Source organism: Adelges cooleyi, unplaced genomic scaffold (genome assembly GCF_023614345.1).
Source record: "Adelges cooleyi isolate 19-005CV unplaced genomic scaffold, UGA_ACOO_1.1 ACOO_flye_CR_arks_rails_tigmint_CR_PRNA_21, whole genome shotgun sequence".
In the NCBI taxonomy this organism is placed as follows: domain Eukaryota; kingdom Metazoa; phylum Arthropoda; class Insecta; order Hemiptera; family Adelgidae; genus Adelges; species Adelges cooleyi.
In genome coordinates this window covers 10,681,852-10,699,540 of record NW_026095871.1, presented here as the reverse complement: position 1 = coordinate 10,699,540, position 17,689 = coordinate 10,681,852, and the positions used below count along the sequence as shown (strand labels likewise).

At 26.6% G+C, this 17,689-nt stretch overlaps 3 protein-coding genes across 5 annotated transcripts; 2 read left to right on the top strand and 1 right to left on the bottom strand.

Moving 5' to 3' along the window:
* The first annotated feature begins 1,149 nt into the window (after positions 1–1,149).
* LOC126834687 (translocation protein SEC63 homolog) lies at positions 1,150–7,094 on the top strand. The gene is made up of 15 exons (XM_050566794.1): positions 1,150–1,475; positions 1,539–1,641; positions 2,497–2,611; positions 2,702–2,807; positions 3,303–3,433; positions 3,526–3,618; positions 3,680–3,841; positions 3,990–4,221; positions 4,318–4,463; positions 4,535–4,682; positions 4,749–5,122; positions 5,458–5,661; positions 5,989–6,123; positions 6,208–6,411; positions 6,510–7,094. The coding sequence occupies exons 1-15, from the start codon at positions 1,352–1,354 to the stop codon at positions 6,645–6,647; spliced, it is 2,415 nt and encodes an 804-aa protein (XP_050422751.1). The 5' UTR covers positions 1,150–1,351; the 3' UTR covers positions 6,648–7,094.
* Positions 7,095–8,598: 1,504 nt separating this feature from the next.
* LOC126834974 (putative E3 ubiquitin-protein ligase UBR7) lies at positions 8,599–14,242 on the bottom strand. Its single transcript, XM_050567235.1, has 9 exons — positions 13,836–14,242; positions 13,250–13,383; positions 12,625–12,682; positions 12,305–12,454; positions 11,920–12,022; positions 11,269–11,315; positions 10,226–10,363; positions 9,809–9,980; positions 8,599–8,963 (listed from the first exon to the last, which is right to left on the bottom strand). Exons 1-9 carry the CDS (start codon positions 13,980–13,982, stop codon positions 8,806–8,808), a joined length of 1,107 nt encoding a protein of 368 aa, XP_050423192.1. The 5' UTR covers positions 13,983–14,242; the 3' UTR covers positions 8,599–8,805.
* A 185-nt stretch (positions 14,243–14,427) lies between these two features.
* LOC126834993 (syntaxin-5) lies at positions 14,428–17,165 on the top strand. 3 transcript variants are annotated; one of them, XM_050567257.1, is made up of 7 exons: positions 14,431–14,568; positions 14,644–14,738; positions 14,843–15,161; positions 15,235–15,491; positions 15,828–16,034; positions 16,112–16,233; positions 16,841–17,165. In XM_050567257.1, exons 3-7 carry the CDS (start codon positions 14,855–14,857, stop codon positions 16,998–17,000), a joined length of 1,053 nt encoding a protein of 350 aa, XP_050423214.1. In that variant the 5' UTR covers positions 14,431–14,568; positions 14,644–14,738; positions 14,843–14,854; the 3' UTR covers positions 17,001–17,165. The 3 variants fall into 3 exon arrangements, with proteins under 3 accessions (XP_050423213.1, XP_050423214.1, XP_050423212.1); XM_050567256.1 differs by lacking the exon at positions 14,644–14,738 and having other exon boundaries at positions 14,428–14,568; XM_050567255.1 differs by lacking the exon at positions 14,431–14,568 and having other exon boundaries at positions 14,586–14,738.
* Positions 17,166–17,689: the final 524 nt, after the last annotated feature.

Below are 17,689 nucleotides of genomic sequence, written 5' to 3'. Positions count from 1 at the left end.
GATTAAAACGAGCTACTATTGAAGAAAAATATTTTAATAAATTCTGAAGTTTTGATAAATTTAGTGTATTATAGTAAAAGTATCAAAATTTAACTGTTTCTGTTTTTTCCTTTTTTTTTTTTTTATTCAATTGCGATTGCGTATTATATTTTCTTCTTCGTTGACCAATGTAAACATAATTTCATCAACAAATGAAGGTCATCGAACAACGTTATCAAGGATTTTGAAATGAAGGGATAATGGAAAAGAAATGGAAGTTTTTCATAAAAATTATTTAGCCAATGTCGATTGTCGACATAGTCGATTGTGCCCGTCGTACACTGTCCGTCTAGTCATAATCATGAAGTTGATCTAGTGCTGGTTGGATATTGACAAGCAAATTGCATAATAAAATAGAAGAATCAAGGAAAATTTTTGGAAAAAAACGTCCTATAACACTATGTTCCCTATACTCATACCTCAATAATTTATTCTCTTTGTTGTTTGCCATTTAATGAACTGCGGCTCGCCGCTTGGAAGTTTTTTTGTAGTTTGTGAATATTTACATACAATTTGATTACGGCATACATATTTTCTATAAATCTACCTTATAGCTCTCTTAAGAAAGCCGACAGCCATTTTGAGGTTTTCATAATTATGATATTAACCGGTTACACCTCAAAGAACTACTCGACACGGATATAGATATATATGTAATCTTTGATATTAACCACGATTAAAGATAATATCTTATTATCTTAAATTGTGATATTAACGTATGAAACTGACAATGAGTGGGGGACGTCCTCGACAGACCGACATAAGGGTAAAATAACATGTAAATCTATATCTCTTCAAGCTAGTTTACCTTTACCAGTTACCACTTCAAACATTATTATTATATTTTTTTAGGTCTTAGCTTTATGTTTTTCGGCTAATGTTCTAAATCCTCAATTAACGATTTTTGTTGATTAGTTAAAATTTGTGAACGTTTTAACGTATCGACTATTAGTAATAATAATAGTTTCGACGTCAAGACCTCCTTATCTCTCTGATAAGAAAACTTTTTGTGATTTCTGTGGAATAATTCCTGCGAAGATTGTGAATTCTATAAGTCTGTTATCATTTATCAATTTATACCTGCAAATAATAATGCGTCGACGTTATCTGTGCATATGACGTGTTACTTCGTTATGATAATTGTTGTACTGGTTAATAATTATTCGTGAATACTCAATCGTCTTTCCATGTCGGAATAAAATTAATTTTTAAATTATATTTTATTTATTTTAGGATTTAATAATTATTTAACACGTATACGCGCAGCATGTGCTTTAAGTAATTTAAATAATAATCTAATTAATTCGAAGCGATGGCCGGCCAAAAATTTCAATACGATGAAAGCGGCGCGACATTTTTCTATTTCATATTATCGTTCTTAGCTTTGTTACTGGTGCCGGGGACGTATTATTGGTGGCCTAGAAAACAAAGAGAAGGTATGAAATGTGCTTATTTGTGTGTTGAGTAAGTATAAAAATTGTAAAAGTGTTATTTTATAGACCCAAGAGCATTGGCATCAGAATGTTACTGTCCAGGATGCAGGAAAAAAAAGACTATTCTTCAGTCTACAAAACCATGGGAATTAATGAAAAGAATACTCGTGTAAGTATCATCATATCAAAGCAATGATGAGTGAATTGGTTTTTATTGAATTTCAAAATAAACATATTTGAAACTAGATAGAATAAAATATTTTTTATTTTTTAAAAGAAACTTTATTATATTTACTTTTAACTTACAATGAAGGTTTTTAATATATTATATTAAATGTTTTATTATTGCCACATCTACTTACTTCAGTGTAGTGAACTATCTACATTTATGAATATTGCTCTTATACAGTGAAACAACAGTTACATTCTTATTATCTATTAAGCCAAATGTATTTGCGTTTTCAATTTGTAATCTACACAGTAATACTAGTATTTTTCTAGCTATGTCTAAGACCGTGTGATCCAGTTATATCTATTTATAGAATCACTAAGAGCATATTATTATAAACTAATAAAATTAAAATTACCTGTTATAGTACACAATTATTATTATATTTATTATAATTTATAATAACCACTAGGCCAATTTTAAGATGTAGCAAATCTATAAATCAGAAATATAGTACCTGAAGTATAAATTTGAATCAATGCACCTCTTCTCCTTCAAAGCACCCTAAAAATTATATTATATTCTATCTTAAATACGGCTTGAGCTTTATAATCTTTCAAAAAATGGTCAAATTACGCTAAAAATCTTTATACAGAATTTCATTTAACTATGCCTGTGGTGACCTCTTTTTATCAAAGATCACACTTAGCGGTTCTCTTTATTTTACAGTGTGATTAACAACTTCAGACCATAGTGTTAAATAGTAATTTTTTTAATTTAATAGTTTATTTCATAGTATAATTTTTCTATTTAAGAATTTAAAAAATTAATATTAAACATGTATTTTTTTTTTAGAAAAATTATCATTATTGCTGGTTGGGCTTTATTGGCATTCCTTGCATATAAGGTTTCACAGTTTGATTATGAGAGTGCAAGTTTTGATCCATATGACATTCTCAATGTTCCAATTGTATGTATATAAGATAATTAATTTGTATATATATATATAATTAATTGCATATATTAATTATTAACTAAATACCGGTTTGGTGGTTTTCAGGGAACTAATGAAAAAGCTATTAAAAAAGCATATAGAAAGTTATCTTTAATATATCATCCTGACAAGGAAACTGGAGATGAAAAAAAATTCATGAAGCTTACTAAAGGTTTGTTATACTGTTATATAAAACTATAATTATCGAGATCTTTGTTCCTGAATAAAAATTACAATATTTCTAACACTGATTGAATCGATTCCGTAACAGCTCATCTTTATGTTAAAATCTTAGATTTATTAACTTCATAGTTAATTTAAATAATGTTTTATATGTATTTTTACTAAGGTCATTCATAAAGTATAATTTGAGTAAGGTTTTTTAAATGTTTAAATTGATCTATTTCTATAGAAAATGTTACAATTCATAACAATGTTTCTTTGGATGTTAGTGAAGTTAATGAATATATTGTACATTACAACATATCTTAGAATATTCTTCTAATTCTTCTTTAGAATTAAATTAAATAATTGTAATACAAATGATAACATTTCAGTAGCAATTGCAAATTGCATTAATACACAGAAAATCAAAATTTTAGTTCATTAAAATTCTTTTCTTTGTGCATAAGCTCAATTTATATTAAAAATGTTAATTTAATTTTAGCTTACCAGGCTTTAACTGATGAAGAATCTAGAAAAAATTGGGAAAAGTATGGAAACCCTGATGGTCCAGGAGCAATGAGTTTTGGTATTGCGCTACCTTCTTGGATAGTTGAAAAAGAAAATTCATTTTGGGTAACAATTTCACTGATTTATAACAATAATACTTTTGTTATAGTAATAGTAATTTTCTTCAATTTATACACAATGTAATTTTTATGATTTAGGTTTTGGGTCTTTACGCTCTAGTGTTTATGATAGCCCTCCCTACAACTGTGGGTATGTGGTGGTATAAGTCTATTAGATATTCTGGAGATAAGGTAAACATGTGTATTTTTTTATAATATTTATTTATATCTTATTTATGTATTCATTAATTAGGTTTTATTAGAAACCTCACGAATGTATTACTACTTTCTACACAAATCAAATTCGATTCCACTTAAACGTGTAATAATGATTTTAAGTGCCTCTTTAGAATTTGAGAAAAAATATAACAGTGAGATAGTGGAAAGGTCTAGTGACGAGCAGGAAATGCCGCAGGTAATAATTGTTGTTTTTTTTAATAATAATTTATGAGTAATTATAAAAATGTGGTCTTTTAACTATATTTTGTAACATTTTATTTATTGAAATTATTGTAATTGCCATTATTTACTTACTAATTAAGTTTTATTATGTGATGTTTTAGTTGATTAAACAACTATATAATTTTATGGAGAAAGCTCAGAAGGAACCACCATTGTCGTATAATTATTCAATAAAAGCTCGAGCATTGATTCATGCACATTTATCACGTTTAGTACTTAAGGCTGATACATTAGATTTAGATCGTATGTATATTGTAAAAAAATGTCCTTATTTAATTCAAGAAATGGTCGGTGTAGTTTCTCAATTGATTTTGCTTGCATATGCTCAAAGAGGTTAGTATTAATTAAAAAATATAATTATACAAATATAAGTGTAGTATACATAATATTGAAACATTAATGTGCATATTTAAAATTGTTTGTTTTCAGTTCCTAGGTTACTCAATATTGAAACAATAGAAAACTGTATGAAACTTTGCCCTATGGTTGTGCAGGCATTATGGGAATATAAAAGCCCTTTCCTGCAATTACCTTATATAACTGAAGATCATCTTAAACACTTTGACAATAAAAAGGTGTTTCACGGTTTATTTATTAAAGTTTTTTTGTTTATTTTTTTAATCCGTGTTTTTATCTTAAATATTAGAAACGCGTAAGAAGTATTCAACATCTAGCGCAGTTGAAAAACGAAGAGAAGCGCAGCACATTAAAATTTTTGTCAGATAGTCAATATGAAGACTTGGTTAAAGTTCTTGGCAGGATGCCTTACATTGACTTTAAAGTTCGTTGTGAAGGTTAGTTAGGTTAAGAGTAATTATTTTATAAATACATTTTTATGCATTTATTTTAATTTTTTTTAGTTATCGACGATGAAGCAACTACAGTTTATACGGCTGGTGCAATAGTTACAGTAACTGTCCAGCTGAAAAGACAAGATATGAAAGTTTTATTTGGGGACGAAACTTATGCCGATAAACATGTGGAGTTAGAAAAAAATTCAAATGAAAAAGAAAAATCTTTACCCAACGGGGATTTAACAGAAAAAAATGACAATGAAGAAGATAACGAGACCAAAGAAAATGAAAAACAACCAAAATCGACCAAAGGTATTTGGCAACAAAAGCGTCAAACAGGAAAAAGTAGTAAAAAAAGTAATACGAAAAAACAAAAAACTATATTATCAGCACATGCAAAGAAAAAAATCAAAAAGAAAGAAAAACTAGAAAAAGCTAAGGTATTTATGAGTTTTTAAGTTGATTAAATGATTGAATATTTTTACATTTTGGGGAAATTTTTTTTTCTGTAGACTAATTAAATAGTTCAGCCAAATTCTCTCTTTCTATCATCATTTATTTATTCATCTACTTTTGTGTCTTTATTTTTGATATCCGTCGATTTCTTTCTCTGCCTATCTCTACCTTGTATTACAGTATTTCTGATAAATAAATATATATTTCTATAACTTATATTTAAGGATTGTGATAAATTTGTGTTTTAAATATCTAACCCTCTTTAATTCAATTTTATTTACCATTTGGTGGAATTTAATGATTTACTTTTTTATACAAGTTGGATGATCAACAAGAGCCAAAAGAAAATGAGTCTAAAGAAAATGAAGGTGAAAAAAATGACGAGAAGGAAGAAAAAGAGGATAAAGAAATTAATGAATCTTCAGATGATGATTCAGACTCTGAAAATAGTTGCAGCACTGATAGTTCCGACGAAGGATCAGATAAATCTGATGCTGAAGAAACAATAGATAATAAAAAAAAGGTTTGTTTTAGTTAAAGTAAGATATGGTTTAAAAAAAAAATCTGAACTCTACATAACGTATTGAATAAATATTTTGGTTTATATTTTATAACTAGGGCGGCTAAAATATTTTATTCTTAACTAATTAGATAAAATTAAATTGTTTTAAAATAGCCAAGCTTTCAGGCAGTGTCGTGTCCAGGTATTTTGTATGGTGGGGCTGCACATAATAAAATATTTAAAGTGGTGTCTATGGTAGCTTTTATTATACCTAAGTTCAAGTTAGATATTATATGGTATAAACACGTATAGTTAAATTATTTCATTTATTTTTATTGTGATCTTTAGGTGTCTTCAAATGACGGAGATGATGATGATGATGATGATTGGGATAAATTCCAATCTGGTTCAAACAAAAAAGATAGAGTACTTGAAGGTAGAACTAAACAATCACATTTAGTTCATTGTCCTTATTACCCAGAAGTAATTAATTTATAAATAATAACAGTACAATATATTTTATCTGATTATAATGTATATTTAATTTTTCTTTAAAAATTCTTGCAGGAAAAACATGAATATTGGTGGGTGTACTTAAGTGATCGGAAAAGTCGTACTTTACTTACAGTTCCGTATCATGTAACTGAATTAGTAGATGAAGAAGAAATTCAATTGAAATTTACTGCTCCTAGATGGCCGGGAGTTTATGTTTTTGCTGTTTGTTTAAGATCAGATTCATATTTTGGTTTCGATCAAATGCATGATATTAAAGTGAGTAGTCATACATCTAGTATATTAATGTAAACATTTGATTACATAATACATTTTCTTTAACACGCTATTATTATGTCATATATAAACATATTTAGTTGGATGTGAAAGAAGCACCTGAACCATTAACAGAACATCCACAGTGGGATATATCTGATGAAGAAAACGATACTAAAGAAGAAGATAAACAAAGTGATATTTCAGAATTTACTACTGATGAAGACGTTGAAGATTAAAAAAAAATAATTTATTGTATGTATTATGAAACCTCTATGAGCAACCTGACATACAAAGAAGTTCAAAACAACAAAATAAAGTATGAAGTAAGTTAAATAAAATAAATGGAGTTAAATGTAACTGAAATATTTTGTATTAAATATAATTGTTTTCAATCAAAGTATTTGTTTTTTAAAAAAAATTAAATTAATACTGTTAAAATTGGTTTATAGTTGTTTGAATAGAAAAATGTATTTTACCTATTCTTACATTTTTAATATTTTTATTATTAGATTCAAAGCTATGAATCTACACAATGCACCTGTTGTTTAATTTATGAGATTATGTTAATTTAATTAAGTAAAATAAATTGTACTTAATTTGTTAAGTTCTGAAGATATTTATTAAAAGATATTTTGTATGGGGATTTTTCATAAAAAAAATTAAAGATTTTTGTTCTGGTTTAATTTTTTTTTGCCATATATTTTTCAGTTAAATAAATTCTACAGGTCAGGACTTTGCCACTAAACACTATATGGTTATTTTAAAAGGAAACCCTTATGGCTTATTTAAATATCAGCTGTGGGTTGTAAAAGAAATGTACACAATTTTTTTAGTTATTGAAATGATAGTAACACATTAAAACTACTAAGTCCTGCAAACATTTATTTAAAAAATATAAAAAAAATGAAAATGAATAATATACTGAAATCAATCTTTAATTTGTACTTAAAATAATTTTTTATTGGAATAAAAATGAAAATAATAATTTAATAAAATAATTATTTGAGAGGCCTGTACACTAGCATTTATTAAGGTGCATTGTATAGTTGTTTATTACTAAAACTTTACATTAAGTAAAAATATGTTAACATATAAATTAACAAAAGAAAAAGAACTATTGTGGTATTTAATTTTTTTTTTCAACATTATAACGCTTACAAAAACATGTGTTTCTCTATTCTGAACAAAACGTTATTAAAATAATCCAATTTAAGTATTGAAAAAACATTTGGATTCTTCATAACATTTACAAGGTATCAATGTCTGTACAATTTTAAAATGATTTTTAGTTAATTAATCAATTATATGTGAAAATTGCTATTTGTAAAGATTGTTACAATAAACATTATAAACGAAAATTTTAAATGTACTCTAAACGATAAATCAAGCAATTATTGAAAAATCTATATCTGTGTTCAAAACTATTGTAGGCTTATGCGTTTCAAAATACAGTTGCAATGAAGAGTTGTTTTCGATCAAAAATATGCAGGTGTAGTTATTTATATAAAGCCATTTTTAATAAAATAACATGTATTATGAAAAAATTAACAGTTTTTTAATATTAGTATTTAGTTAGGTAATGGGTGCCTTGGAAATCGACAATGCACTCAGACCAGTAGGTTTTTTGCGACTTGCGAGACTATTTCTTACACTTACCTGTGTAATACGAGTAGGTCTTGCGATTGTTCTTTATTTAATGACAGTTTCATTGTGGTTGTTCTATCCAATCGAGTTAATATATTTTTCTAGGGTTTTTGGTCTACTTTTACAAATTTTAATCATTATAGAGTACATAGATATATTTTAATCCATCATCAAAATTGATACAATCCAAAAAGTTGTATCTAAATTTTTTTAATTATTAGTCGTTATACCATTTTTCATGGGACATTTCTAATAACAATTTTAAATTTTCTCATAGATTTAATAATAAATAAGGGAATAAAACATTTATATTATCAATGACCACAGAGATAATTGTTTGCCTGTGAAATAAGGCTCTGAAAAAATTTAATATTATCTTGGTAAGTGATGGATTGTAGAAACCAGGCAATATCATTAAAAATCAGATCTTATAATGCCAGGTTTAGCATGATAAATATGTTTTTTAATAATATGGTTGTACTTAACATACAGTTTTAATAATTAGGATGCATATTTAAAAGGCAAAATGTCATGATACCATAACCATAGTTTTATTTTTAATAGGTACTTAAATGTATAACTAATCTACTTAGATATATTCTTAAGGTGTAAACATAAATTATATTAATTATAAATGAAAAAAAGAAAATTTTTAAAAAATACTTGTCAATATTATAACTGTATGCAAATTCAGAAAAACATTTATTTTGAATTTTTAAGATTAATAGTTATACTTGTCAAAAATAAAAATTAGCGACAAAAATTTGGGGGAATTCCGTCATCCATTCTAGCGCGTTTTCTAGCTTGCATACTAGAAAAGAATTCTTGAACATCTTCGACTTTTACTACTTTGTCTCCTTTGAAACTGTTAAGCCACTCAACTAAGTCTTCTTTGAATTGATTATATTCTGAAAACAATAATAAAGTTGGCATGTTCAGCACTAAAATAATCATACTAATATTTATTTTAAATATCATTAAGGAGTTATTTTATTAGTGTTATTTATAAGTTATTTAATAATGTTTGGATGAATTTTGGAGGTTTCAGCATTTGAACCAATTGCAAATGAGTAAAAAGAAATCCCTCCAAAACTTCTTGTTAAATTGAGAAGTGCCTAAAACCATCTACTTTTACCCATTTTCCTCTACTTCTTAAATCAAAAAATCTAAAAAGCATAGAAAGTTGTTTTTAAATGGTGCATCTAAAAGTAAGAATATATCTTAGATCTCAAAATTAAACGTTTCAGTAAGTAACTAACCTGTTCAAATAAGAAAATTGTTTGAAACTATGACATTTCAAAGCACTTTGTAAAACTAAAAAAAAGCTATCTTTTTGTATTGACAATAAAAAAAAATTATGTTTCTTCAAAATCAGTACTTTCGTTTTTTTTTTTATACAAACTATGGTTAGTTCATCAACCCCACCAGTTAAATTATTATTTTTGAGATTTAACAAATATTCATACCACAAGATACCAGTCAAACACAACTTCCAATGGTTCTTAGAATTTTTTTTACTTGAGTACAAAAAACAGCCCAAAATGTATGTTTCCGACTTCTGAAGAATGGGTTTATGTCAGCTTTTTGATAAGATTTTTTTTTCTTATTTGCAGTCTACTAAAATGCTAATACCTTTAAATTGCTTTTTTTATCATGTTTAATGTACCCCATACATATTAACCATAAAACATTTTTTTTTAATCAATTGTAAATAAATAGTCTACATGAAAAAATATTGTCCCTATAAACTTACGATGTGCCAATTCTACTGCAGCAACTCTATCCATTGATGATAAAGCTTTAGTAAAGCCTTCTTCACTTTGTTTTTCCTTGGCTGACATTCTTTCGCGGCTTTTGTTTTCATATGCTTGTAATGTATCTTGTGGATCAGTTATGAATGGAACACCTTCTTTTTTGTATAAATCCTACATAAATTTCAAGCAGAACTATTCTGAATTATAGAATAATTAATATGTCATGCCATTAAATAATTTTATTGACATTTTTAAAATCTCTCTTGGTTTGTTTTTATAAAGTTTTAATATGTGCATAAAATTACGAACGAGATTTCAATTAGAAAACTAGACCTTCTATGCAAACTTCTTAAATAGATCACTAAATATTTAAAAAATTGAATTTGTAATTTTCAACAATAAAACCTAAATCTTACATTACAAGAAGAACATGTACAAAGTTCTTCACGCCATCCTTCAACCCAAAATGAACTTCCTGAAATCGTCTTTGAATGTTTTGCATTGACAAATTTGCATATATCTTTACTACACGATGGTTGTGAATTATCAGATTTCTAAAATACAAACAATAATTAAGTTAACAATTATCAACAAAATTTGTGTGATAAGCGATTACTTACTATAATTTCAGTATTTTTCAATATTTCTGCAGCATTCGAAGAAGCTTTTGTCTGCATCTTCAACATTTACTTCCTGTAATGATAATAATTAAGTATAAGCCCATATAAATTTCACTAATCTATATTAAGCACATTTAAAACAAAACAACTCTAGAAATTTGTATTACAGAAAGTGATATACACCTTTGTAATGCTACTATAGACTGTAAAAAGTATTCAATATATGACAATGAATGGGTAATAATGGTGTTTTTTTTTAGAAATTTTCTTCTATATAAAGGTGTAAAAACTTTTTTTTTTTTAATGTGGTATCATATTTAAAGTATAATACATTATTATCATCATTACATTTATTTTACTTTTTAAGTTGAGAATAATCTACTGAAAATGTTGACTGGTCAAATGTAAAATTCAAAATATTGTAAAATTAACTAAAAAATATTTTTAACAAAATGATAAATTAAAATTGTTTATGAAAATAAAAGTGTATATGACCACCATATTTATTTCATGTTTATATAATATAAATTTGAAATATCAACATAATTCTCAGTTTTGAAGATGATGGCATAACATTTTTGTATTTTAAGCTTATTAAAATGTCGTTATGGTACAATTTAAAATATGTATTAAAAAATGGTTTAAAAAAAATTATACATCAATTGGTTTATAAAAATATAAAATCTAATTATCACGGGCCACTAAATGATATTTAAGCAACTGCTAAATATGTCTATTGCTTTATTCAACCTTTAATAAATGTTGACAAAAACTTTCAAGACTGTTTGACTAATTTCCTTATTTAAATCATGTACATACAAGTATTTTAAAACTATTACCAAGTTTTCGGTATCTCCCTCAATGTTTGGTTTTGGATCATCGCTTACTGAAAAATTATTTACAAGCTTCAATATTAACACATACAAATTTGTAATCGCATTGTAGGATTGATTGATGTTGTTACTACAAGTCATATATTATTATACTTGGTTACTTGACTTTATTGGTTCCAAAAACAGTGTTTAGGCCAATCACAGTGCTCTAAGGAACCAATGAAGTTTTGTGCAACCCAGCATTAATGTTTTAACCCTTTCGTTCCTGGGAATTTTTTTTTTGAAAAAAAAATCAATTTTTTACGTATCGGGCTGATATTGATTATCAATATAGCTGTGTTGTTTTTTTTACTATCAATCTATACTAGAACTTATGTTTAAAGACATTTTTGATAATGATAGTACGTTGTTAATATTTTATTCAATTATTTTAAGTTTTTTAAGTTAAATCCTCGTATGAGGATGTCAGTATTGAAAAGGGTTAAAAATAAATGCTTAAAAAAAAAAAATTGATATAATTTTTGTACTTAGCACAAATATTCTTATTACTAATGTGACTGTAAATACATTTTTTCCCCAACATAATTTTAAACTAACGAGTGTGACTAAATTTAACCATAACAACTAACATACATTAAAATTATTATTTTGTCTTACCTAAAAGATGTCTGTACGCTGGTAAGAAACTTAACTTAGGAGTACATTCAGAACATATCATCTCAGAATAATCTTCGGGGTCCATGTCCTTTGTACCTAAATGCTAAAAGAAACATTTAAATATTTTTAGCTAATTTTAAACTAAAATGTTTAGATATATACTATTAAAACTGTAAATATTTAGTAAATTATATTTAAAACGGAATAAAATACCAAATTACGAAAGCTATAGAAAAGTTAATTTGTATAAATAATGATAATTATCCAACGTCAAATTTCACAATATATATATATATACATATATAGATTCATTACTGTTTCCTCTAACAGCTGATTAAAAAATATATTAAATAATAAGGTTAAACAACCAAATGTTTTAAAATACCTTGCTATGATACCAATCTTCACAAATAATGCACTGTATCATTTCATCATTATTCTCTGGATTAGGATCGGGGTAAGGGCGATTACAAATACAGTATAAACCTTTAAAGTTTTGATTGTAGATATTGCGATCATTAGGTTCGCTTTTATTCTGTAATAAATCAAATTATAATAATGGTAATTTAAATTAATATAAAAAACACCTTAAAATACTTTGAGCTCTATAGCAAAGTTAGAATTTCAGTCTACATGATCAAGCTCAGTAAATTAGTTAATTATAATTTAAATTTTTAATTAAATATAGTTAAATAAATAACTCACAGGTTCCAATTCACACTTTGACGTAAACTTATTACTTCCACAATCACAACGATAATTTCTAAAAAAAATATGTATACATTTATTATGTTATATCCTTCTTCATTTATACTAATTATATCTATGTTGGAACATTAAGAAGTCGAAGTTCAAGGGTAACATAATTTTCTTAGACTTATCAAGGTTTTCGAGTTATCTAGGTTTTAGAAAATACAATTTGACCAAGATGTTTTTGCTTAGAAAAACCAAAATATTTAAAAATTCATAGAAAAGTTGAATAATTTTATTTTTACACATAATTGTTTATTGAAAAATGATTGCATTTTGATTGCTATGTTTCTTTTTAATGGTTTTTTAAACTTTTCTATGAATTTTCACTTTTTTTTTTCTTTTTTTACCTAGCGTTTCTAGCCGTAAACCAGTTCAACGCAGTACTCAAGTTATCTATAGATTTTCTTTCGATTTATCGACTTTTTGTAGGGAATACCATTTATTTTGACATCAAGGTTTTCTATTACCTCTGATTGAGGTTCTACTGCATATAGAAACTATCACATTATATTTAATGTTTTTCTTAATGAAACTACAAACATCAATAAATACTTAACAATGTTTTAGTTTGTATTACCTTTTTGTCCACAACTCAATTAGCTCGTGATTTTCATGACACTGGTACATACAAGGTAAGCAAATAGCACCGGATATTTTTCCTTCTTCAGTGCATGTAATGCAAGCGTACAACGCCTGACGGTTCAAATAGCCCTATGACAGAATAAAAATACAATAATAATCAGCATCCTCACAAAAATAATTAATCTATGAACATTTATTTTTTATTTTTAACAATGGTGAAAAGTAAATACAATTGGCCTATTGGGGCAGTGCAAAATTGGGATATGGTAGAGTAAACATCACAATTAAATTTTGTTTTGCCTCAACAGTTCAACAGTTTCATATCAAATAATTGAGTAGTGTCAATGGCGCAGTCATATAGGGTGTTAAACTTAGTAGTTGGTACAAATACTTCAAAGATTCCTTTCCAAAAAAAAATTACTTATACTTATAACCCTATTCATTATTTGGGCACCATTTAGCCCTTATGGGTCGCTTACAAACGATTTCTGAAGCCACAAGGTATGCAATTGTATAGCAGAAATAATGAAATGTAGAATTCTAAAATTGGGTACTTATTACAAATATAATTTTTAACATACCATTGAATAAGTGCAACTGTCACCTTCGGATGCTTCCAGAATTAAATTTGCTTGTTCCAATTCTTTATTTTTGTCATTTATGTATTCGCCTAATCTCACGACTTCTTCTTCTTCTTCGTTTCCGTTAAACGAACTGTTCTCGGACATGGTTGACGCTATTGTTGAATATTTAAAAATGAATACACAACACAAATTTTAATGATTAACACTATGATTTTAATTTATAACAGCTGAACCACAAAAGCAAAAGCTAATGAATAATGGCTAAACAATAATAGTTAAACAAATTGACTGCCAACAGTAACAAGTTTTCCTTTTTCAGCCGTTATCCGTTATCGTTAAATAGTGGTACACTGTTACTGTACATACTGCAGACAGAATCGCAAAAATCGGTCCACAGGGAACGGCTACCCAGAAAAAAATATTGTAAATACGGAATACCACATAACCAAGTTGAATTGATAATCCACCTTGGTCGTGTTTCAATATCAGCTGTCTTCTAAATTTAAGGTTATGTTGAGGTGGTGGTATATGGTTGTTCATAATCTTTAGATGTTACGTGGGATTTGATAAGATAACATTATTGGCCTTATAATTTCCAAATTAGTAATTCCTAACTAATTACAAAATGTATATTTACTTTTTACGCTATTAACAAAATATTATAGCTACTTGTATGAGAAAATATATATTTTTTTAAAGTCAACAGAAGAGATTGTCGATTTTGAGTCAAGTAATCAATTTTATTAATGTTGTAATACAAATAATGTTCATTATTACTTGTTACCAATGACTTAAATTTACATAGTTTTATGAGTGTACTGCTGTATATTAATGGCGAATTCGATTCGTTTTCTCTTTAAAGCCAATTACAATTTTAATAATTTTTTAATATTTAATCAGGTGAAGTAAAATCTAATATATTGCCAATATTATATGGATCTATTTTCATTTAATAAGAGTTAAGATCGTTAGTGTTTTATGTATTAACTTTGTTTTTTTCATAGGTATTTGTTTAAATGACTACACGAAGGAGAAGAGTTAATTCTGGCTCAGATCAAATTCTTAACGATTATTCAGCTCAAGATTCATCAGTTGATATATCAACAGAGAAAGATATTCATAGGATAATGCCACGAGATCGTACTGCAGAGTTCAATAATGCAGTTAGATCTTTACAAGGTCGACAGATAGCACGTGCAGTTCAAGTTAAAGATGTAAAAAAAGTAAAAGCACTCCAGAGTTATGGGGAATTTATGTTGATAGCTAAAAGTGTTGGCATTAATATAAGCAATACATATGCGAAACTAGAAAAGTTAACATTGCGTAAGAATAATTACTAAGAAATAGTTCTCACTGAAAATAGTGTTTTATAATTTATACAGATTCTTTTTTTTAGTGGCCAAACGCAAATCACTATTTAATGATCGTCCCCAAGAAATTCAAGAATTGACTTACATCATTAAAGAGGATCTGAATAGTTTAAATCAACAAATAGCTAGATTACAAGATGTTGCGAAGTTACAAAAAGCCAGTCAAAATAACTCTGGTCGAAAACATTTGTTATCGCATGAATCTAGTGTTGTAATTTCGTTACAGTCAAAACTAGCTAATATATCTAATGAATTCAAACAAGTTCTGGAAATAAGAACAAAAGTACATAATATACATTGTATACTCTATTTAGGTTTAGCAAGAACCTCGACGTTCATACTATTAGACAGCGCGCCTCTGCATAAAAGTCGGCCGCTAAGGCTTTATCCTAATGTGAACAGAGTATAATTTTAATAAAATCATTAATTAGTTCTTTTTTTGATAAAATTAAAAAAAAAAATCCTAAAACAAGGTTATTACATGAGTCTAACAAGTATTGTTAATTCCTAACTTATACATATTAGTTTACTTATTAGTTATTATTAATACTTTATATTTTATAATATAATAATATATGTACCTATTATTAATTAATAACATCTTTTTTTCTTTTGTAAGAATTTAAAGCATGCTAAATCAAGAAGAGATCAATTTTCACAAGGAAGTAGTTTGGCAGCATTATCTGATGCCTCGTCATTAGTTCCAAGACACAATTCTGTTTTAATGTCCAATAATCAATGTGCCATAGATATGGACAGTACCAATGATCAACAAGTACAACAAGTTACTCGGCAAACACAAGCAATGGCTGTTTATGATCATTCAGTATGTTGTATTAATGTATTTAGTGTTGAAAATAGTTTTTTACTTGCCATACTAAATTTGTGACAATTTAATTTTAGGACCAGTATTTATATACTAGAGCGGAAACCATGCAAAATATTGAATCAACTATAGTTGAATTAGGCGGTATATTCCAACAATTAGCACATATGGTTAAGGAACAAGAAGAAATGGTTGAAAGGTAATGAATTGGTCTTAGTAATACATAAACTGAGAATTAACTGATTTAATTGCCTTAACCACAAGTTAAAACATTTCTTATTTTATGGTACTAAAATCCTAAAATAATGATATAATATTTTTAATAGTTAGCTTTATAGCATTTATAAAATTGGTTAAGGCCGGTCAACATTTAAAAAATTTTACATTTTCAAAATACAAACCTACAGCTCTTACAAATATCAGTGTACTTTCACTGGAAAAAAATTATATCTTTTAGTGAATATTTACTTATTTTTGTTTATTCTTAACTAATTAAAAACAAATTAGAAAAGAGTAAATTTATATAAAAAAACTCAATTAACAGTTTTAAGTTTTATTTTTTTCAAAGTTTCTTTAAACCACCAGTTGTTTTATTATGTTATGTAATGATTACATAATAAAAATTAACAATGAATGGGCCAAATCATGAATGGCTAGGCTATCTAATTTCTACCATTTAGTATTATAATCCAGCTTGTAATTTTGTTCAGACTTTTGCTAAATACACACATTTATTAATTGAGTAATGATTTACGTTTTATTATTTATGCATGATAAATTATATTTATTTATTTGGACTTTTACAGAATTGACTCAAATGTTCAGGATGCTGAACTCAGCATTGAAGCTGCTCACACACAAATATTACGGTACTTTCAGTCTGTAACTTCCAATCGTTGGTTAATGATTAAAATATTTGGTGTTTTAATATTTTTCTTTATATTTTTTGTTGTTTTTATATCATAAATTTAGTGTTAATATTTTGATAAAAAATTATTTTATTTTTTTGTTGTCTTCATCTGTTAAATATATTACACATTATACCTATCTATATAAATTTATAATTTATACATTTATACATATGAATATATAATAATAGAAAATAAATGACTTGAATTACATATAATATAATACGTTTGTAAAGATTTATAGATTTTTAAAAATCCTATGAAGGACCGATGTGGCCTAGTACGTCACGCATCTGAGTACTATTAATTTCCAGCATTATAAAAATTGTATTATTAGTAACTCTAAGACTACAAGTAGTCCCATCATCCGGTTCCATCACACTGTTTGCCCAACTAGAAACCCATTCTGCTAGTTGTGACAAGCCTTGGAGTCAGAAGCAATGATAAAAAGGAATCCTTTATTCTATTTAAATTATATGATAATTAGTAATATTGTAATAATAATATAAATTAATAGCTAAAAAATATTTGTATACAATACAATGTCTGGTAATATTATGACGCATAATTTAATGTATATATTATATAATCAAAGAATGATGAATGTAAAAGTATGACATTTTTTTACTATTACATTCTAAATATACTTATGAAGTATATTTTTATTTAATTTTTAACTAATTTCTTATTAGTTTTAGAAAAAATCTCAAATAAATTTTTTTTCTTTCAAAATAATTTGACGAGTAC

What these genes read in the sequence shown, in the direction of transcription:
- LOC126834993 (XM_050567256.1), top strand. Translation starts at nt 14,855, where the DNA reads ATGACTACACGAAGGAGAAGAGTTAATTCTGGCTCAGATCAAATTCTT. An exon ending in ACTAGAAAAGTTAACATTGC is followed by an intron (nt 15,162 to 15,234) that starts GTAAGAATAATT and finishes TCTTTTTTTTAG; the next exon opens with TGGCCAAACGCAAATCACTA. An exon ending in TGGCTGTTTATGATCATTCA is followed by an intron (nt 16,035 to 16,111) that starts GTATGTTGTATT and finishes ATTTAATTTTAG; the next exon opens with GACCAGTATTTATATACTAG.
- LOC126834687 (XM_050566794.1), top strand. Translation starts at nt 1,352, where the DNA reads ATGGCCGGCCAAAAATTTCAATACGATGAAAGCGGCGCGACATTTTTC. An exon ending in AACACTTTGACAATAAAAAG is followed by an intron (nt 4,464 to 4,534) that starts GTGTTTCACGGT and finishes CTTAAATATTAG; the next exon opens with AAACGCGTAAGAAGTATTCA. An exon ending in ATCAAATGCATGATATTAAA is followed by an intron (nt 6,412 to 6,509) that starts GTGAGTAGTCAT and finishes AAACATATTTAG; the next exon opens with TTGGATGTGAAAGAAGCACC.
- LOC126834974 (XM_050567235.1), bottom strand. Translation starts at nt 13,982, where the DNA reads ATGTCCGAGAACAGTTCGTTTAACGGAAACGAAGAAGAAGAAGAAGTC. An exon ending in ATTGAGTTGTGGACAAAAAG is followed by an intron (nt 12,683 to 13,249) that starts GTAATACAAACT and finishes TATTTTTTTTAG; the next exon opens with AAATTATCGTTGTGATTGTG. An exon ending in AGGGAGATACCGAAAACTTG is followed by an intron (nt 10,364 to 11,268) that starts GTAATAGTTTTA and finishes TTTGTATTTTAG; the next exon opens with AAATCTGATAATTCACAACC.